Source organism: Sitophilus oryzae, unplaced genomic scaffold (genome assembly GCF_002938485.1).
Source record: "Sitophilus oryzae breed Bouriz unplaced genomic scaffold, Soryzae_2.0 scaffold_1176_pilon_pilon, whole genome shotgun sequence".
NCBI classification, from domain to species: domain Eukaryota; kingdom Metazoa; phylum Arthropoda; class Insecta; order Coleoptera; family Curculionidae; genus Sitophilus; species Sitophilus oryzae.
The window spans coordinates 294,560-315,617 of record NW_022145811.1 but is presented as its reverse complement, the minus strand read 5'-3'; the positions used below and the strand labels follow the sequence as shown (position 1 = coordinate 315,617).

Below are 21,058 nucleotides of genomic sequence, written 5' to 3'. Positions count from 1 at the left end.
TAAATAACATAAACAAAAATGAAACAACGACGTTTATTAGTTAATTTTCTATAAACTATAAATAAAAAACTCTAAACTATCAAAAAAGAACTATAAAAACTATAAACTATAAATAAAACTACAAAACAAAATCAAGTTTTCTAGTACGCTGTTTGGAAAACCTATCAATAACAGCATCAACATTTTTTTCAATATATAATAATCTGTCCTGGCCAATAAGAACACTTTGTGTGTTTTTAATTAGGTCGAACATATTATAAACGATAAATCAACATAATTAAAACCATACAAAGTGTTCTTATATGTCGGATATTAATTAAAAAAAATCCTTTCATAGTCAATGACTATTTCAATTCTCGTATCTCGTCAAGCGTCAGGGGGGGGTACTGTCTCCCAGTACCCTCCCCCTTATCTACGCCCTTGCTGATACCGTGTTGTAAAAATAAGGTAATTAAGGGCTTATTTTTTGGTAATTATTATAATTTTGCTAATATCTTCGGTTTGAAAGAAGATATCAAGATGCAGTTTTCGTTGACTTTTTAAGTTTTTATAACTCTTTACTATAAGCTAAAATTACATATACTATCGTATTTAATTTTTTTGAAAAAACGAGCAATGTTGGATTGGATAGTAGTGGATAGTAGTAGTGGAGATACTAGTAGTACATAGTAGTGGACTCTCAGTTCGGTTAGATTCCATGTGAACGACATCGTCATCGGCCTCTCGCTCTGAAACAGACCTCGATATTTAAATTAACGTCTAGGCCGAAGCGACGCCATGTTTCGTAGGAAATGAATATCTTGGTGACAAGGACGTTCCGGAGGGATTTACGACCGGAGGGGTGGGCGGCGAGCAGATCAAGGGGGATACGGGTGGTATTGAAAGCTGGCCGCCCCGCAGCTGTAATAGATATGATTTAGCGTAGCCGCTCCAGAGTCTGTCAGAACATGGGGACGTTACCAGAGGAATTTAATATTCCTTACGACTAGACACATGTACACTTTCTGTCTAGTTGGTGTTCAATATTAATGATGATGAAATGTTATGATGATGAAATGATGAATAATTAATATGTTATGACTTAAATATCTAGCAAAATAAAAACACTAAATCACCACAAAACACCAAAACACTTTTACTTTTACACTGGACGCGCGTTTCGCTAACCATGTTAGCATCATCAGCAGATGATTATAAACTAAAGTACAATCTACAAGTTGAGCGTTTATATACTCGCTCAGTGGGCACCGAGTGGGCTTGTCCGGTTTGGCCAACCGAGTCAGAGCCAACTGAGCGTAACAGTTAGATTTCCGCCACTAGAGTAGTAGGAACAAAGAACTTGAAGGAATTGGACCGTTGACTCTGTTCATACTATCTTTACATTTATTAATTCTGATGCTTTCATATGCATCTAATTGCCTGTAATTTGAGACTTGTTTAAGTAATTTTAAGTTATTAAGATCTATACAATGTTCTTTATCAACAATATGTTCGGCAACGCAAGGTTTATCAGGTCTACCATATCTTATCTGAGCTAAATGTTCTTTAAATCTAGTTAATATTGATCTTCTAGTTTGCCCAACATATTTTTGATTACAATCTTTACAAGAAATTTCATAATTAGATTAGCACTATACACAAGTTTATAATTGACATTCTTAAAAACTCCTTCTAGACCACGGGATAACTGTCTAACAAACGGTATTGAAAAAAATTTTGACGTATCTTTCTCCACTTGAAAAGTCGAATTTTCAAAAATCATTAACCTATACCTACGTTTTCTAATTATTTTATCTACTAGTGAAGGAGAATATCCATTACACTCAGCTACATTCCTAATGTAATCTCTTTCTATTTCATATCTTTCGTTGGAAAGTGGAAAACTAAGTAATCTATGAACTAAAAAATTTAAACTAGCCATTTTATGTTCAATACTATGATATGATTCATTAGGAATATATCTGCGTGTAGTGGTATTTTTCCTATAGATATCAAATTCCAGGCAATTATTAGTATTTCTAATAACTAATACATCTAGAAATGGTAATCTGTCGTTGTTGTCAATTTCATGTGTAAATTTAATGGAAGGAAAACGATTATTTAACTTAGAAATAAAATTATCTATGGTGTCTGAATGTTTGTTAAAAACAGCAAAAATATCATCCACATACCTAAACCATACTCTTGTAAAATACTCAAACTGATTCTTAGCCACCACTTCAAACCTGCTCATGAATAAATTAGCCAAAAATGGAGACAATGGATTACCCATTGCTGTACCTTCCCGCTGTTCAAAAAAGTTGTTATTAAATTGAAAGCAATTTTGTTTCATACATAACGATGTAAGCTCAATATATTCAATCACAGTTTTGTCGTCCAGACCATTTGCGTTCAGTAATTCCTTCAAGTAGCCCAAAGTTTGTGGAATTGGAACACTTGGGAACAACGAAGATACATCAAAAGAGACCAAAATTTCACCTTCATGCAATGTTATATTTTCAATTTTGTTAATGAATTCAATATTATTTTTAACTGAGAAAGAAGGTTCATGATCAGGTAAATTTTCGAACTCCCTTGATAACCATTTTGCCAAATTATAAGTCGGAGAACCTACAGCCGAAACAATTGGGCGCATAGACTTGTCCGGTTTATGAAATTTTGGCAAAGCATACAATTTTGGTAATGAGGGATTGGATACTTGCAATTTCCTCTTTAAAGAAAGATCAATAAGGGTGTTACATTCTTTTAGAGTTTTTTTAACGTCTGCTACCATCTTAGACAAAGGATTCTTTTTCAAATTTATGTAGGGGCCATTATCGATTAAGTTGTTAAACTTATCGTAATAGTCTTTTTTATCTAATATAACAACCTTATTTCCCTTATCAGCTTTTAGATAGAAACAATCTTTGTTGCGCAAACTCTTGACAATATGTCTCTTTGTTAGATTTTAATGAATTACTCGAAACAATATTTTTTGATAACTGATTTCTACAAGCCTCTCTTGTAAATACTTTAGAAGCCTCGGGCAAGTGCTGAATAGCAGTTTCAACACCAACGACGATTTCCTCCAAAGCGCTACCAGAATTGGGCAATGCATACTTTAAACCTTTGTTTAATAAACTGAGCTCTTGTTTATCAAAAGTCTGCGAAGAAAGATTTTCTACTATGTTTATGTCTCTTTGGAAAACATATTTGTTTTTAGAGCTTTTTAATTTTTTAAACTTATTATTCAAAATGGACATTTTCTTAACAAATTTTGAATTGATAACCACAAACATATTTCTCTGAAAGAGACACCAACATGCATACTCTACATTAGGTAGCTTATAAGTAAGTTTTTTGTAAAGTCCATAGTCCAAATTTAAGCATACAGGGTCGGTCATAAAGTTGTGGCACATTTATTGCATATTTCACTTCCTTCAATTTTAGGCAATAATCATAATACACAATGTACATAAATTGAAGAATTGAAATGTTGAACGAAAATTTTGTATAATTTCCACACTTTATATAATCTCATTTCATACATCTATAAATGCTAACTTGAGAACTAATCAGGGCCTATTTTACCATAAAGCCCATAAGGCCCGGTGGTCTGAGGGGCCCGTTAAAGGTTGTAAAATATTCATAATTTCTTGAATTTTTGAATTTTATTGGGAAAGAGGGCCCGAATTTTTCCTTGGGCCTTAGGGCCCGACCAGATGAAAAATAGACCCTGGAACTAATGTGAAATATTATCAAGCATCACGGCCTCAGTTTCGGCAAAATGGCTTCGTTAAATGCAACTGAACATATCGAAATCAATAACTCGGAAACGGTTGGTTTGTGGTACATTGTGTGTATTTCGATTTTTGCTTAGAATTAAAGGAAAAATTGAAATATGCTGTAATATACCGGGGGTTCTATTTAAAAAAATGAAACTTTCTGTGCCACGACTTTATGACCAACCCTGTATACTTAAATTTATTACTCGCTAATAGATATTTAAAAATCCTATAACTTTTGTACTTAACTTTTTGCGGTAACTCGTATATTTTACCTAATAATCGACCGTTTCCTTACATAAAAGCGACCCTGTATATGCAATTTTTAATACTTAGTTTATCCAAATAACAGTTGTTTCATTGTTAAAAATTTTTGTAATATTTGGCATATTATTTGTATTGTACACGTTATTTTCAAACCTTCATTTCTGATTAGTTTTAAACTGTTGTTTAACTTTTACGTACAGGGTGGTTCGAATTCGACGCTCATCATTGGTTTCGTTTGGTTTGGTTGATTTCGGAAACCGTAAGAGATACAGGATCGGTTAAATGGAGACAAAGTTGCGCAATTTGATGCTCAATAAAATGCCGTATTGTATTTTGAAAAATTCCGAATACTTCCGAATATACAGGATTGTTCGCCACATACGACACGGAGTATTGTAGCTAAACGATTAGATTTTTACAAATTGTAAGTTTTGGGTTGGTTGAAGGACTATTAGAGCTACAATTTAAAAATATTTTTACAAGATACAGAGTGTTCCAAATAAGTAAAAAATCCAAAAATCTTCTATTTTTGGATTCTACGACTGAAATAAAGGTAAACTTGATTAAGGTTTATCACACTTAAACCTTACCGTTTTTGAAATATTTTCAATTTTATGAAATTGCAGTAAAAATTTGAAGGCTTTATTTCTCCCAGGGAATCAAAGTTTTTAACACTAAATATTTGCTGAATATTATTTATTGATCAGATATTGTGTTGCAATAATAAAAATTTTACTCCCTTATACAGAGTGTCCAAAAATTTATATTATATAATTACTAGCTTTAAACGGCAATAACTTGTTTAATTTAAATGGAACACCCTATATATTTTACGTGAATCAGATGCACAATGTAATTGTCTATCAAATTGTATTATACCATTTTTTACCCATCTCTTCAAGTTTTCGTAGAAAATGCATTTTCTTATAATTTAGATCTCATTTATCACTATATCCATGGAATATTGACATTTCAGATTTTTTTATAGGACCATAATATGTACAAAACGTACAGGTGTAATATTGTAAGCCCATTGGCATACAAAAATATTAAATCTTGTAAAAGTGTATATCCGATTAAATATACACCATTATTTCCTACAAAAACACCAAAAAATAGTTTATATACATAACTTTTAAATTGTTTTCAATGATAAATTATCTAAATAAATGTGGATTTGGCTCAGAAATCAATATAAATAATAAGGTATGAATCTGTTTTTATAAATGAAGCATCGTCAATTAATGAAATAAAATTTATAAGGTGTTAACTTTTTACCACACTCTCATACACACACAAGATTCGATTTTTGTATTTGGAGCAATTTTTACTACAACGTAAACAGTCAATTCATGTGGTTTGAATACTGGGATCATATTAATTGGTCCCCTTTAAAAAAATATTTAAACAGTTTTTTTATTTTTTAATAAATAAGCCGAACTATATCGACAATATTAGTACTGTACTCTTTGAAAATTGTTACATCTTTAAAAATAAGCTAAATGTCAATGTCCATGGGTATAGTGATAAAGGAGGTCTAAATTATAAGAAAATGCATTTTCTATGAAACTTTACATAGAAGATGGGTAAAAAAAATCGGACAATTAAAATTTGATAGACAATACATTGTGCATCTGATTCACTAAAATAATAGGGTGTTCCGTTTTAAATTAAACAATTATTGGCCGATTAAAGCTAGTAATAATTTAATATAAATTTTTTGGACACTCTGTAGAAGGTAGTAAAATTTTATATTGCAACACAATATCTGACAATAAATAACTTCAGTTAAATAGTATTAAAACTTTAGATAACCCTTGGAGAAATAAAGCCTTAAAATTTTTACTGCAATTTTATAAATTGAAAATAATTCAAAAACCGTAAGGTTATAGTGTGGTAAACCTTAATCAATTTACCTTTATTCAATCGTAGAATCCAAAAAATAGAATAATATATTAGGGTGTTCTAATTAAAAAAATACAACTATATATTTTATTTTTGGGACACTCTGTATTCTGTAAAAATATTGTTAAAATGTGAGCTCTAATAGTACCTTTCAACGAACCCAAACATTTTTTTTTTTTTTTTTTTTTTTTTTTTTTGTACAATGGTAAAAATCTAATCGTTTAGCTACAATACTCCGTGTCGTATGTGGTGAACAACCCTGTAGATATTCGAAAAAAAAACGGAATTTTCAATTTTGTTTTCTATTGTTTCCTGGCTTTATTTGTTAAGATAACTTAAAATGAAAAACACATTTTCATGGCTACTTTTTCTGCTCTATAACTCTGTGTGATTAAATATTGACTCTGACGTTTCGGTCTGCGACCAATCAATCATTTAATTTTCTTAAATACGGACCGATTTTTTTTCAATTTAAATTAAATCCTTCATCCTCTCCAAACACTATATAAAGTCACTTTGATATTTGCCGAGGTTTCGTACAGAAAATTCCATCACCAGAATATTTTATGTAAAAAAAAATGAATAAAATAAAAATGCAAAACGGCATTTTATTGAGCATCAAATTGCGCAACTTTGCCTCCATTTAACCGATCCTGTATCGCTTACGGTTTCCGAAATCCCAATGATGAGCGTCGAATTTGAGCCACCCTGTACACTAATATTACTACTCTATTAAATTTAAACGGTTCTTCACAATAAATTTGAGCTTATGATTGTAACCTTCAACTTTAACAAAGTAATGACAAGAGGATTACGAATGATTAGTTATATCCTAAAATTACTATTATTATATTTTATTATATTTTTTTTCTGAATCCCAGATGTTGTTGTTTTTCTTACACTTAGTCCTGTGAAGTTGACACCCTTCTTTCGAAAAATGAACTGGAAATTGAGAGTTTTCGATAGATTTGCAATAGTTCTATAGTTCTTGATAAGTTAGACAAATAATTCTAGTTAGTTTAGGGAGATATCACTGGAGGGTACCAACTTCTTTCGGGGAGCACACCTTTTGTCTGGAATGGTTCTAATAGTCGAAATATATGCTAGATGAAGAGTTCTGTAGTTCCTGACTATCGATTAAGATAGTTCTATCGAGTTAGCCAAGTTATAACACAAAAATAAAATGACAACCTGCACAGTAACAATCGATTTTCTAGGTAAAAATAAATTTAAACAATAGTTCTGTATGGCACCCCAAAAGTTATACTATAATAAATAAATTTCATAGATGCCTGACACTATAGATAGACACAAAAATCTACTTTATCAGCCAAATAAAATATTGAAAACCAGTTCCGATTCCAATTTTTTAACGGTTTACTTAATCTTGTCATTGTTAGGTTTGAGTTGTAAAATAAAAAAGATAGATCATCGATGTTAAGTGACATTGGGCGATACAAGTGGATGGACGCGTGACCGCCTGTAAACTCTGTCGTGCTGTCCATCCTGTGACCGAATGAGTTCGGATATCTCGTGAGTAAGAGTCAATTTAGACACTTGCCAAGTCTATTGACCATGGATGTCTGAGTAGAACAACCCAAGAAGTACAGTTTTACATGTTAGAACAATACTAAGAAAGTGAGAATGGAACTGTAGACTGAAATAAAGATACAACTGACAAGAAGCGATGAAAAAAGCAGAAAAAGTTGCACAAAAGGGCAAAAAGGAAGAAAATTACATCTCAGAAGATATAAAAAATCTCATGGATAAAAAGCGTAACCTGAACAAAGAAGGAAAAAGGACATCGATGGAATACACAGAGATAAATAAAACCTAAGAAAAAATGATAAAAAGAAAATATAAGAAAGAACCAAGAAATACAAATTGCGGGAGTAATAGAAAATAAACAAAAGTATGAAAATGTCTAAAACCCACTCGAGGTAGATTCGAAAATAAAATAAAATAAAGGGCAGGAACGGCATAGAAACTAACTTAAAGATGACATTAATAAAAAATACACAGATGTTCTATACAGAACTATACGAAACAAAACGAGAACCGCCGGTAGACACCGTAAAGAAACCCAAACAAAAAAAAAAAAAAAAAAAAAAAAAAAAAAAAAAAAAAAAAAAAAAAAAAAAAAAAAAAAAAAAAAAAAAAATGAAAAACAACAAATCATCTGGAAAAGACGGAATAACAACAGAAATGCTAAAGTACGGAGGAAAAGCTGTAGTTAAACTCTTTAACTCCTAATAAAAACCTAATAAAAAAAAATCCCAATCGACTGGAAAGGAATCTATAACATCATGCCTACATAAAGGTGATAGGAGATCTCATAAACTTCGTCCATAACACTCCTTTAACAATAATTTATAAGCTCTTACGAAAATATTAACCGATAGACTAACAACAAAATCTGACGGATAAACAAGGAAGAACAACAAGGCTTCAGAAAGGATACAGTACAGTTAACCACTTATTAACTATGAAAATACTAATAGAACGAGCCAATGAATACAACATCCCACTATATAATGCAGTTGTAGATTTTGTAAAGGCTTTTGATAGTATTGAGCACTGGGCAGTAAAAACTTCCTTAAATAGCAGGATAGACTACAGATACGCAGACTTAATAGCCAACATATATAGTGCGAAGCAACAAACAACAATTAAAATCCCACGAAGGAAAACAAAGCAATTCGGCAATAGTGAAGAGGTGTCAGAACAGGGTGACACCAAACCCCTAAAACTCTTAATCAGGGCATTGAAGACTTTCAAAAATTAGACGGAAGAAAAGGTTCAAGAAAGTGTGGACAATACTTGAATCACCTAAGATATGCGGATGATCGCCTTAATAACAGAAAAGAAAAGAAGAACTGGTAGAAATGCTGGAAGAACTGGATACAGCAGCTATAAGAATAGGCCCTAATATGAACTAAACCTAAAAACTAAAATCTAACAACACAGATGAAAACATTAATAACCAGAATAAACCAAGAAAAATAGAACACTGAAGAGTTATACATAATTAATATAATATATATATATATAGATATATATATATATAATATTATATAATATTATATATATATATATATATATATATATATATAAATATAAATAAATATAATATATATAATATAATATATATATAATATATAATATATTAATAATATATATATTAATATATATATAAATATATATATATATATATATATATATATATATATATAATAATATATATAATATATAAATAATATATATATATATATATAAATATATATATTATATAATATCTGGACAAATGGTATATAACGAAAAAAGAAAACTAAACAGCTGAAATAAGAGACGAGTAACAACTCGGACTCGGGATCGCAGACCTGGACACTGACAAAATCAAATATTGATAAGGTAACCAAATCTCAAAAATCTATGGAAAGACAAATACTACATATAAGGCTGGCAGATAAAAACGAATGAGTGGAGTCAGAGGAAAAACTTAAAGTAATGGATGTTAGAAGTGAAGTAGCAAAATTGAAATGGAAGTTTGCCGGTCACAATGTCAGACAGAAGGATGATCGATGGAACAAATGCATCGTAAACTGGAGGCCCTGGGAGAATAGAAGTAGAGGAAGACCCCAGATGAGATGGACGGACGATCTGAGTAAACATACAGGCACAAGATGGATAAGCACGGCGACAGAGAGGGAAGAGTGGAAGAGATTGGGGGAGGCCTATGTCCAACGATGGACCGAAGAGGCTGAATAGATAGATAGATAGAGATGGCCGAGGACAGAGGTTCGGATACAGCGTAACAAAATAGGTCTGGTCTAGATTATCCTTGACAGCAAAAAGGAAACATTAACTTCACTGTGATCAATTTTTGAAATTGAAAAAATATCTATGTAATCCTTAAACAGTTTTAACAAGAATATTTTATTTACAATCTATTTTTTTTGTTAGTATTTTAAAATCCTCGTGAACAATCGCCATGTTTAAAGTTTAGTAAGTAATTAAATATCTCTTCCGTAGGAATTTATTTTTAGTAGCACCCGAGGCAATCACATTTTGAATTTAATAGGAACAGTTGCCATAGCAAAAGCTTAAACTACGCAATGTTCAAACAAAAGCCCCGAAGTGCGACCTTGTACTCTTTCACCGCTTCCTTTCACGGTTTCCACCATTTCTCTCTTTCGGTATCCTCGTTTCAAAACAAAGACCGAAAGTTTAATAATTACAAAGATGTCACCTGATAGTAGGACGACGGGGCTACGTGCTTTTGCATGTTGTTTCTCCAAAGCATCCGTTTAAGCTCGCACCTTGTTTTCGGATTTTAAAGTTCTTTGGTGTGGTTTTAGTATATATAATTTTTAGTGTTTTGTTTCGTAAGGGTATTTTTCTCTCCAACAATTACTATTTTATCTAAATTTCTGCAGGTTTTATTTATATTATTTTTTTCTGAAAATTTTACGCCAACGCCATTACTTTTTAACCAATTAAAGTGATTTATTTTGACAGCTCAAATATTTTGTCGGATTTCATTCACTCTACGGTGGGTACCCAAGTAGCATAGGAAGAAGAAAAAACCATTGACCACGGAAAATTAACCACTGTTTGGTTGAATTTTACTTATACTTAACTTAATAAATTTCTTGTAGGGAATAAAGTGTATATTTCAATAATGTATCTATATAGACATTTTAGCACAGTCATTCAATTATAAACAAAATTAAATATACAACACTGATAAATATAAAAAAAAACTAGAAAACTGGAAGCTTTCAAATGTAAGTTAAAATATCACTTGATTATCATGGCAAGTGAATTACCAAGTCAATCACACTTTCTGTGTTTTGTTAGGGTCTTGTCATTGAACCCAATGGGCATCTACCCCAGTATCCTTCAGGCAGAAATTTACGCTATCGAAAGATGCGTACAATTTATCTTAGATAGGAACTATTGAAAACAGGAAATTGCCCTCCTATCCGATAGTCAAGCAGCACTAAACGCGATCAACTCAGTAACCATCAATTCGAAGTGGTCAAAGAATGCATAGCGAAGCTCAACAATTAGTCAAAGAAAATAAAGAACTCCTACTCTGTGTCTCCAACCTGCTCACCAAGGATAAAAGGCAATGAAAGAGCAAAAGCAAAATGATCTAAGCTAGAGAGGAGCGAACACTCCACTAACTGACCAGAACGGTTTCTGTTTTCCAAACGGGAACCAACTGAAGGCGGAACTGAAGAATCCGGAAGACTGCATCCGTACTGGAATGGGTGTCCTCTAACGGTCAAGACAATCGAAAAAGTTCTCAGAGCTTATGACGAGAAAAATCAAAAGGTTTTCTATTTAATAAAACAATCTTTGGATTGTCACGGGTTTCTAAACAGGACACTGTCTCCCTCAACGAACACCTCAGTAGGCCTTGAAACTGAGAACAACGAGAGATGAGATTCTGAATGGGGAAACACTAGAACACCTTATAACTGAGTGCGCCGAGACGAGGACATTCGTGCCCATGAACTTTGGTACCAAGCTGATGTCGAGGATGGAGAGCTGGACTCTGTGGAGCTGTCTCAGATATTGGCTTTTGTTAAAGCCTGAGACTGTATGATGAGTTGTAACGTTATAACTCAAGAAAGGGGAACACACAATAGATCTGTAAGGTCGCGTGATTAACTTCCCCTCCTAAACATTCTACATTCTAAGGGTGTTGTCAAAGGAAAAAATGTCCATTGTCAAAAATATAAAAATTGTATGTGAAATTTCTTACCCAAAAACCATGCGACTTAAATTAATCTGAATTTTTTTCCTCGTGAATTTTTATAGAAAATTAAATATATATTTTATTAATCTATAAATATACGTAATAGATTAAGTCCATAAATACTTCAAATTACGAAAATTCTTTTATTTTTAATTTTTTTTTTTTTTTTTTTTTTTATATTTTTAATTAACCAAAATAACCCACAGCTACGTCCAATCTGTATATTTGCCATTTTTTTTCTAATGTAAAACATGTAATGTATGTTATTTCTTAATAATATTTATATTTACTTAAATATTAATTAATTTTCTTTTTTTTTTTTTTTTTTTTTTGAAATAAATATATTTTGTTCAAAAATGGAGTTCCATTCTGTTCGGTTCCGATTGAAAGAGGATTACAGACGAAATAAAGTTAATTAGTTATTTGGTTTAGGAGCTTTAAATGAAGAACGTTACCTACAATTTTAAAATTAAAAGGATGCTTTATTAAAATTTCAATGGAGCATGTTCATGGTGGGATGAAAGAAGCTAAAAGTAGCAGGACGATTCTCTTTTTACCTTGCTTATGCCGCGTCCTTTTCTAATTTGAAGTTCAACTAAAACAACAGTTACTTAATCGTAATGAGTTGCATAGGGGCCACTAGCTGTTTAATTTTAACAGCCGGGTAGTCGGGGTTAAAGATCTTAATAAAAGGCCACGAGATTAGACCCTATGAACTTCGCATAAAAAAAGATGTTACTATTAAGTAGACTCCAACACTAACCTCGAACTGTTGATTTAGATTAGATTAGATTCTAAGAGGTGGCTTTCGGACTGATCCACTGCGACCTTAAAGACCTATTATGTCCTCTTCTGATCATTAGGTTACATCTCCAGTCCTATCCTTTCACAAAGTTTAGCAACTTGAAGACCTGAACCCTCAATGTAGCTCCCTGGCAATGGCCTATCATTGCCTATTACCGGGAACCGCACATTCGCCAGGCTGTCACACCGAAATAAAATGTGTTTCTGACGTTTTCTTTCAGATGGCAGAACCTACACATTAGCTTAATCCCATTACTTTGTCTGCTTTTAGCTCTTCGATTAGCTTCTGGTATCAGCACTATGCATTTGGCTTTTGTGCTGCTCACCGTGAATTAACCTGTGCATAACAGATTTGGCTTCGCTTTGTATGAAAATATGTAGTGGTAGTAAGTTCAACTGTTGAGTGTAACTACCATGAACTTCAAATATATTATAAACATTATTTAGACTTAAGTGACTCTAACTTAACTATAAGACCAGACTGTAAATAATACTACTAAAATATTTAAGCATTTATTAAAATATTAAGGTGTATTTAAAGAAATGGAAATGAATAAACGTTGAAAAGTAGAATAAAATTTAAATCAAGAAAACTAACTTTGAAGTAGCAATTAATCCCCTTACTTAAACCCCAAAAGTACAAATATCCTGAATTTGATTACAAATAACAAATCTAAATCTAAACAGTCTTACTCTAATCGATGTACAATCTTGAAACAACTCGAAAGTTCCTCCGGCTGAGCTACGGTGTATAGCTATGGGGTGGCTACAGCAGGGTACAGCAGCTCGGTGAACTGTCACTGGAGCCCACGGATGTTAGCCGAGGTACAGTTGTAAGGCAGTTGTTGAGATTTCAAATGGTGAACATAAAAACCCTAAATAACATTGGTTGTCTTAGAAAAGAGCCTCAATTATAGAAGAAGGACTAGCACAACGTGTAGGTGTTGATAAAGGTAATAAAGAAGGACTAATCAAATCTGAACTTTACCTCAACGAGGGTTTATGATGTCCAACGGGTACCTCTACACGGACAACAGGAACGGATCGAATTCTGGACTGTTCTGTGTTACGGTCTGGATCGGTCTTCTTGCTCTACAATTACGAACAACCAAATAAGATTTAAGAAAGATAACACTCAACTAATCTTTCTACACCACGTGGGCGTGGAAAAGTCGAAAACCAGTCAACAATACGATCAAAAATCAGTTGAGCATTGACTTGGAATGGGCAGAAGAATTATAGCATACCTTGGAACTCTCGGAGACTTCTTGGGCACGTGCAATCGGAATATCGGTCGGTCGGAAAAATTAGGCTGTTTAATCCCTTACGGAAATTTGTCGGCGGTCCATCCAAATCAACAAAATACAACCACGTCTCTGACCAAATATGTTCCTGAAGACTTAGTCCTTCATTACGAAGACCTGCTAATCACCAACAGGGAATGCTTCACGAAACGGCAGCCAACTCCAGGATATAGATAGAGAACTATATATCTCGACTAGTCCAATTTACAAAAAGGCATAAATAAAAAAACGATGTTCTAGAATATTTTCCACAGCCATATTCCATATCCAGTCAATGAACGAACTTAACTCACAAATTCCCACAATTAAATGAACGAATTGCACACTGCGATCCACATCAAAAATAAACGATTTAACTATGAAATTTTATCTGATAATTATAAAATTTCAATAACCAAAACAAAGGATAAATAAATCCAAAAACATCTGATTTGATCTGACAGTGACAAGTGACGGACAGGTAATATCAAAGATAAAGAGAGATGGACAAAATTCTAATGCTGGGCGGTATCCAGCGACAATATTCTGTGGCTGTATAATATCGCGGTGTATATCGGGTTGCATAATCGTAAAATTTTTAAATCTACATATATAAAATGCTAATGTTTATCTGTGTCGTCTCTACTGAAGTAACGACTTACTCTAGAAAATTGCTTTTTTTACTAAAAGATAGCTAATAGGCTCTTCTAAAAACTGTCGTCACCGGATTTTTTGTTTTTTCAGTTAATTAAACAAAAAATAAAAAGTATCTTTTTTTCTGATGTCGTGGCGGATGCGCCAGGCTTCAACTAGTACAATAATATTTAACAATAAAATTATAGTAAACATGATGCAAAAATAATAGTTATTTGCGATAATTTATGAGCCAGCTCACAGAGGTCATAGCGATCAAATTTAACTGTTACACTTATACTATTATTATACAAATAATTATATATTATTTAATTTAATCCTTGTTTTATTATTTCTCTGTCTATTATAAATATAGAGTAAGTGCTGTTTCACATGGGTTAAACAGTGTTTCCGACACAAGATGGCCCTTTATTATTGAAAAGGCAACTTAGTACGTTTTATTACTTTATTTTAGTAAAAATTAAGTAAAAAAATATATAAAGGTGTAACCTAATGACATTACATAGCAGGAACGGCAAAATTTGGTGTTTCACAACATCACGCCAAACAACAGAAACTCTTTAATACCCTCTCTTCAGATTCTCCCCACGGATAAAAAAAAACAAATAATCCCCGGCCATATTTTCACGGAATTCTCGTTCAAACAAGGCTCGAAGAAGTTTTCCTCGACCCTTTGTAAGCGGAAAACGTGTCGAACGGCCTATTTTCCAACATTTTCCGCACCAACAAGATCAGCTCTATGTATATTTATGCCCGTTTAACCAATAAGTTTATCCCGTTTTTATATACAGGGTAGCACTGTTCGGATATAAGTTTGTATCGAGTTTCCTGTTTGAGAGTTTAACATATAATAACTAAAAAAAGTTATTTTTAGATTAAATTTATGTTTTTTTAATAAAATGCTAAATATTTTATTAGTTCGGTTTATTTGTCAAAAAAATACATTCTACGAATATTAATGCATTCTACAATCAATTATAAGACCTATTAGATTTTATACCATCTGTAATATAAAATATAATTGTTTTTAGGGGATAAAAATTACTATTTTTAATTACTTCAAAATTCTAAAAATAGTAGAGCAGTAGCGGCGTATCAAAAACAAAAGTTATAAATTATAAACGATATACCGGCTTACTACTACTTTGTAATATTTATCTTCAAAACTGGTAAAACCGGGTATTTTTCAAGAGTGGCCCACTCCTATGTCATTCTTCTTTTTTTAGATAAAAAATGAGATTTGGCCGTCAGTGTACGACATAAATCAGGATTGATTAGCGTATTCAATTAGTTTCGGTCACTTCCTGTTTCACCGGAAACTACTACAACTTTTAATTTTTAAATGGTACCCTCGGCATTCTTTTTTTTTTTTACTTCATAGGAAATTACATTCTAGATAAAATGGGATGCCTTCTTTGTGTAATTTGGGGAGTCCGTATATTTTTGGGGGCATAGCATTGTGAATTTTTGGCGCTTTTGCAACATTGGGTGAAATATATTTTTTTCTATTTTCATTTATCGATTAATTCGTTATTTTTAATTTGCTGTGTGTTTGTTAGGTCCTGCTTGATTTGTTTTTATGTTTTCTTATCATTTAATAGTTATTTCATTTTTTTGTTATAGTGAATTGACGTCATTATTACCATTTTGTTACATTTGTCGCCTTTTAGAACTTTTAAATGGGAGTTTTGGCTAAGAATTTTTTTTGTTTTATATAGATTTTTGTAAATTTCCGTATTTTTCTTTCGGTTTTCTATTTTGTTCTTAAAATTTGAAATAATATTACTAGTTTTACTACTTATTTCGTCCTTTTGATTGTCTGTAAAGTGTTGAAAGAATATGTCAACTTTTGACATTTTTAATTTAAAATTTAATCTATAGGGACACGACAATAAATATAACGAAAATTTGACTTGAGTATGCGGTACCAAATTACTCATAAAAAAATATTTTTCTGAATATGCTAATGAGCCAGACTCGTTCCATTTGAAAAAAATTGAGTTATGATTAAAAATACGATTTTGACATTTTCTAACTGGCTAGAAAATGACACGAAAAATATTGGACCATGAAATTTATTTGTCCAAGACTGCTTGATTAAAAATTAGTAGTATTAACACAGCTATGGTACTCTAGATTGAAATTTAAAATACTTTTTTTTAAATGAAAATATCGAAAGTTGACTATGATATGTTATTCTGTTAAGAATGTCATGTCCTATCAAATAAAGTAAAAAATACTGAGGGACCGTCTAAAAATCAAAAGTTGTAGTCATTTTTGGGTGAAACGGGAAATGACCAAGACTATAATTAAGTACGTCTATCAATCCTAATTTATGTATAAATTGAGATTGATAAAAGAAATTAATCTTAATTTATGTATACTAAGTTAGAAAAAATATTAGACTAATTTATTAAAAAATATATCTAATCTATCCAATAAATCCTATATGAGTTTTTCGCCACTGCAAGGAAATCTACAAAATAATATAGTTAATTTTTTGTAAACACTTCTGCGCTAATCCAAACGGAAACTACTTGTCAGAAGTTAGGTTTACAGATATACAAATTTGCCTAACGATTAAAAAAATGCTTAACGTTTCGGAAAGTTTATCTCTTTCCATCGTCGGAAGCAAAAAAAAAATGCAAATAATATAGAAACAACTATTTATAATATTTAAATTCAACTATTCGGGAACACTTTAGTTTTTTAAAACAGATACGTCTACAAAAACCGTTGACGTTCTGTTAACTTTCCGAAACGTTAAGCATTTTTTTGTTCGTTAAGCCAATTTGTATATCTGTAAACCTAACTTCTCACATGTAGTTTCCGTTTGGATTAACGCAGAGGTTTACAAAAAATAACTATTTTATTTTGTAGATTTTCTTGCAGTGGGCGAAAACCCCATATAGGATTTTTTGGAGAGATGAATCCGCCACAAAGGTATAGACATTTTTTTACATCTAATCAACTTAAGTCAAGTAAAGTATGTCCAATGAGTCAGGGAATATTTCGACAGACAACGTCCAAAAAAAGACAGAAAATAAAATTTGCCTTTGAATTAAAATGACAGATACAGTCAGAGGGGCTCTGCTGTTAGACAGACTATACTTTAATAAAACTCTATAATTGTCCAAAAACTCAAAGTTCCTAAAATCTTTGAACACTATGACCGCTCTGTATAAAGACCTTTCTCCCTTTACTCTATATTTTTTTTATTTGATATAAACTCATTCGACAAATCTCCATTTAAATGGAGGAACTCGATGATGTGGAAACAGTTATTCTGAAAAGATTTAAATGTTATTGCTAGGATAATATTTTTGTTTATAGAACGTCTTAACCCTCATGATAGAAGTCTTAAGAATGATATTTTTGAATATATATAGGGCGAATGAAGAATTATGTAATACAGTAGAACCCCAATTATCCGAGTCGCAAATATCCGAGCTCCGGATTAACCGATCCAATCTAAAGATCCCGATTATCCGAGGTCGCGCGTCTATGCTCCGTATTAACCGAGCTTCTAAAATATACTATATGTATATTTACATATTTCCCTTTAAAATCGTTGGGACCGACGGGAAATCGCCTTGGCCCGTGTGAGTGGTTCCCCTTATTTATATTTTTGGACTCTTCTAGCATGTAAATTTGAGTGAATGCACTTCGTTATTCTACGGAGAAGTAGTATACGTATGTACTCGCATGATTTATCTGGGTGGAGTTCTAGTTAAGTGTATACCAACTGCATTGTTTAAATTTTCGTTTGCCGTATTATAATGGAACAAAACAAACGTAAAAGAATTTATTTATTTATTTATTTATTTATTTATTTATTTATTCTACAACACTCTACAGCTTACGCCAATTACAGAGTGGGTTACACACAAAAAAAAATTCAATACAAAATAATTAAATTAAACAAAAAATAACATCAATGAGAAAAAATACATATCAATGAAAAAAAAAACAACAACAATATAAACCAAACTGCAGCTGAAAATATCAAAATTACACTGATATAAATTATATGCATCCTGCATACGTTTCAATGGCGAATATTTACTTACATTTGTGCGCGAGGAGGCCACATAAAATGTAAAGCTATACCGAGAGCTACGTGGGACCAGAAAATTGATTTGACTGAGAACATCCGGACTATCAATTTCATTATGTAATAACTTGTATAAAAATTTCAGCTCTGAATTTGTCCGTCGAACCTCCAAGGAATCTAGAGAATGTTTCTGCAATAAAGAGCTGTGACAGCAGCCAATTTGCGGGTAAACCCCATCAGTTCTTAAACTCAGATATTTCAGAAAACGACGCTGTACCTGCTCGAGAGCATTAATATGTGCCGCATAAAACGGCGACCATACAATTGATGCATACTCTAGCTTTGATCTTACAAAAGCATAATAGAGTAGTTTTAATGTGTTACTATTGCTAAAATCTCTAGTATTACGCACAATAAATCCCAAGGCCTTAAACGAAGATTGAATTGTCGTTCCTATTGAAGAAAAATTAAAAGCCATTAGGAGAATTCAAGCAGGAGAGACAATTAAAATTGTTGCACGAGATTATGGAGTAGATAAGGTAATAGTTGAAGATTGGATCAGAAACCGCACTAAAATAGAAGAATGGTGTATAAAACAAGCCCCTTCGTCTTCAAGAAGAAAATCAATGAAAAAAGGCGACTATGAAAAAGTTAACGAAGCTTTACTCACGTGGTTTACTCAGCAAAGATAAAAAGATATGCCTCTGTCAGGTCCCATTTTACAGCAGAAAGTAATAATGATTAGTAAGCAATTTCCAGAGACACATAGGTTTACCGGCAGTTCTGGATGGCTTGACCGCTGGAAACCTGGACGGTACGGTGTACGACAATTGAATATATGTGGAGAAAAACTTTTTGCTGATGTGTCATCAATTGAAAAATTTAAACAGGACTTTAAAAAGCTAATCAAAGATTGTGGGTATACATGTGATCAAATTTATAACTGTGACGAAAGTGGTTTGAATTATAAAATGCTTCCATCAAATACGTTGGCATCTCGACAGGAAAAATCAGTTCCTGGGCACAAAAGAAGTAAGGAAAGATTAACCATAATGGCATGTTCCAATGCATCTGGTAAGCACAAAATTACACTTATGGTGATTGGCAAGTCTGCACATCCAAGAGCGTTAAAAGACATCTCACCCAAAGCTCTACCAGTTTATTACAAAAGTCAAAAGAGTGCATTTGTGGATGCGACGTTATTTACTAACTGGTTTAAAGAAGAGTTCGTGCCATCTGTGACTAAATTTTTGAAGAGAAACGGTCTCCCTATTAAAGCAATTTTGTTAATGGGCAATGCTCCCTCTCACCCTGGAGAAGGACTCCACGTGGGCGAAATTGTTGTAAAATTTTTCCTCCAAATGTAACCAGCATAATGCAACCAATGGACTAGGGCGTCCTCCAAAACATAAAAAAATTATAGGCGTTTATATCTTGAACATCTACTAGAATGCACAGAAAAAAAGAGGATATTATCACTGGGATAAGAAAGATTACACTAAAAAATGTTATTTACTGGGTAAGCCAAGCTTAGGATTCTGTACGCGGTTCCACTATTCAAAAATCTTGGTCGAAAGTTATTGATATTGAGGACTATAATGACAGTGAAGATGATATTCCATTAAATGAATTGGCTTTGAAATGGAAAAGCCGTGGAGAAATGTCCTGTACAAATTTAAACGAGACAGGAGAAGAAGAAAGTTTATTAGAATTAATGCAAAACTGGAAAGGTTGCGAAAATGTGACAAGATAAGACGTTGATGAATGGGTTACAGCAGATGATTTAGAAGAAGAAATGAATATTGAAGAAATAGCGAACGCCTTTCGCGAAACCTGAAAATCAGATGACGATAACTATGACGAAGAGGTGGATGAACAGCCTTCCACTAAGATTACCCATCAAGGTTTTGCTTCTCTGGAAACAGCTCTGAGGTATATCAACAACAGAACAACAATCAGAGGCAACCCCAGCGGATTTGCTTCTTCTTAACAGAAGGAGAAACATGGCAGCGAGAAAAAGAAGATGCAATATGAAACAGCAGCGCATAGATACTTATTTCACTGTTTTATAATGTAGATAGAGTATCTACAAATATGTTATGTACCCAAGTAGAAAATTTTATTTTATAAAGGCTGTATAAACAGCTATGTGATAATTTTTATAGGATACCTCAATTCATGTAACGTGCTATATGACCGTAATATGATAGCTTTACAACCAAAAAAGGTCCATTTTTATACAACCGTTTAGTAGTATAGAAGTTCTATAAAAAGGGTATACAACTCCTATGCAACTATTTTACACAGCGTTATATGACTATTATAAAACTAGTTTTATTGTGTATTACGTGGTCATATCTAAGAAACAGAACAATAAAAACATTTGATCATTTAGCGAGGTACAAGAGTATTTTATTTTTTACCGAATAATATTAGGAGCAAATTATATTTTAAGCGTGTCGTAAAATGAATCTAGAGGATGTGGATTGTTAAAAAGGAGACTTTACTCGACAATGAAAATGGCGGGTAGAGCCAGAAGGTACAACAAATATGTAATATA

The 21,058-nt window shown here is 32.4% G+C and overlaps 1 protein-coding gene across 1 annotated transcript; it reads left to right on the top strand.

Moving 5' to 3' along the window:
- The first annotated feature begins 19,235 nt into the window (after window positions 1-19,235).
- On the top strand, window positions 19,236-19,865 carry LOC115889350 (jerky protein homolog-like). Its single transcript, XM_030909332.1, has one exon. It carries the CDS (start codon window positions 19,236-19,238, stop codon window positions 19,863-19,865), a length of 630 nt encoding a protein of 209 aa, XP_030765192.1.
- The last annotated feature ends 1,193 nt before the right edge of the window (window positions 19,866-21,058 follow it).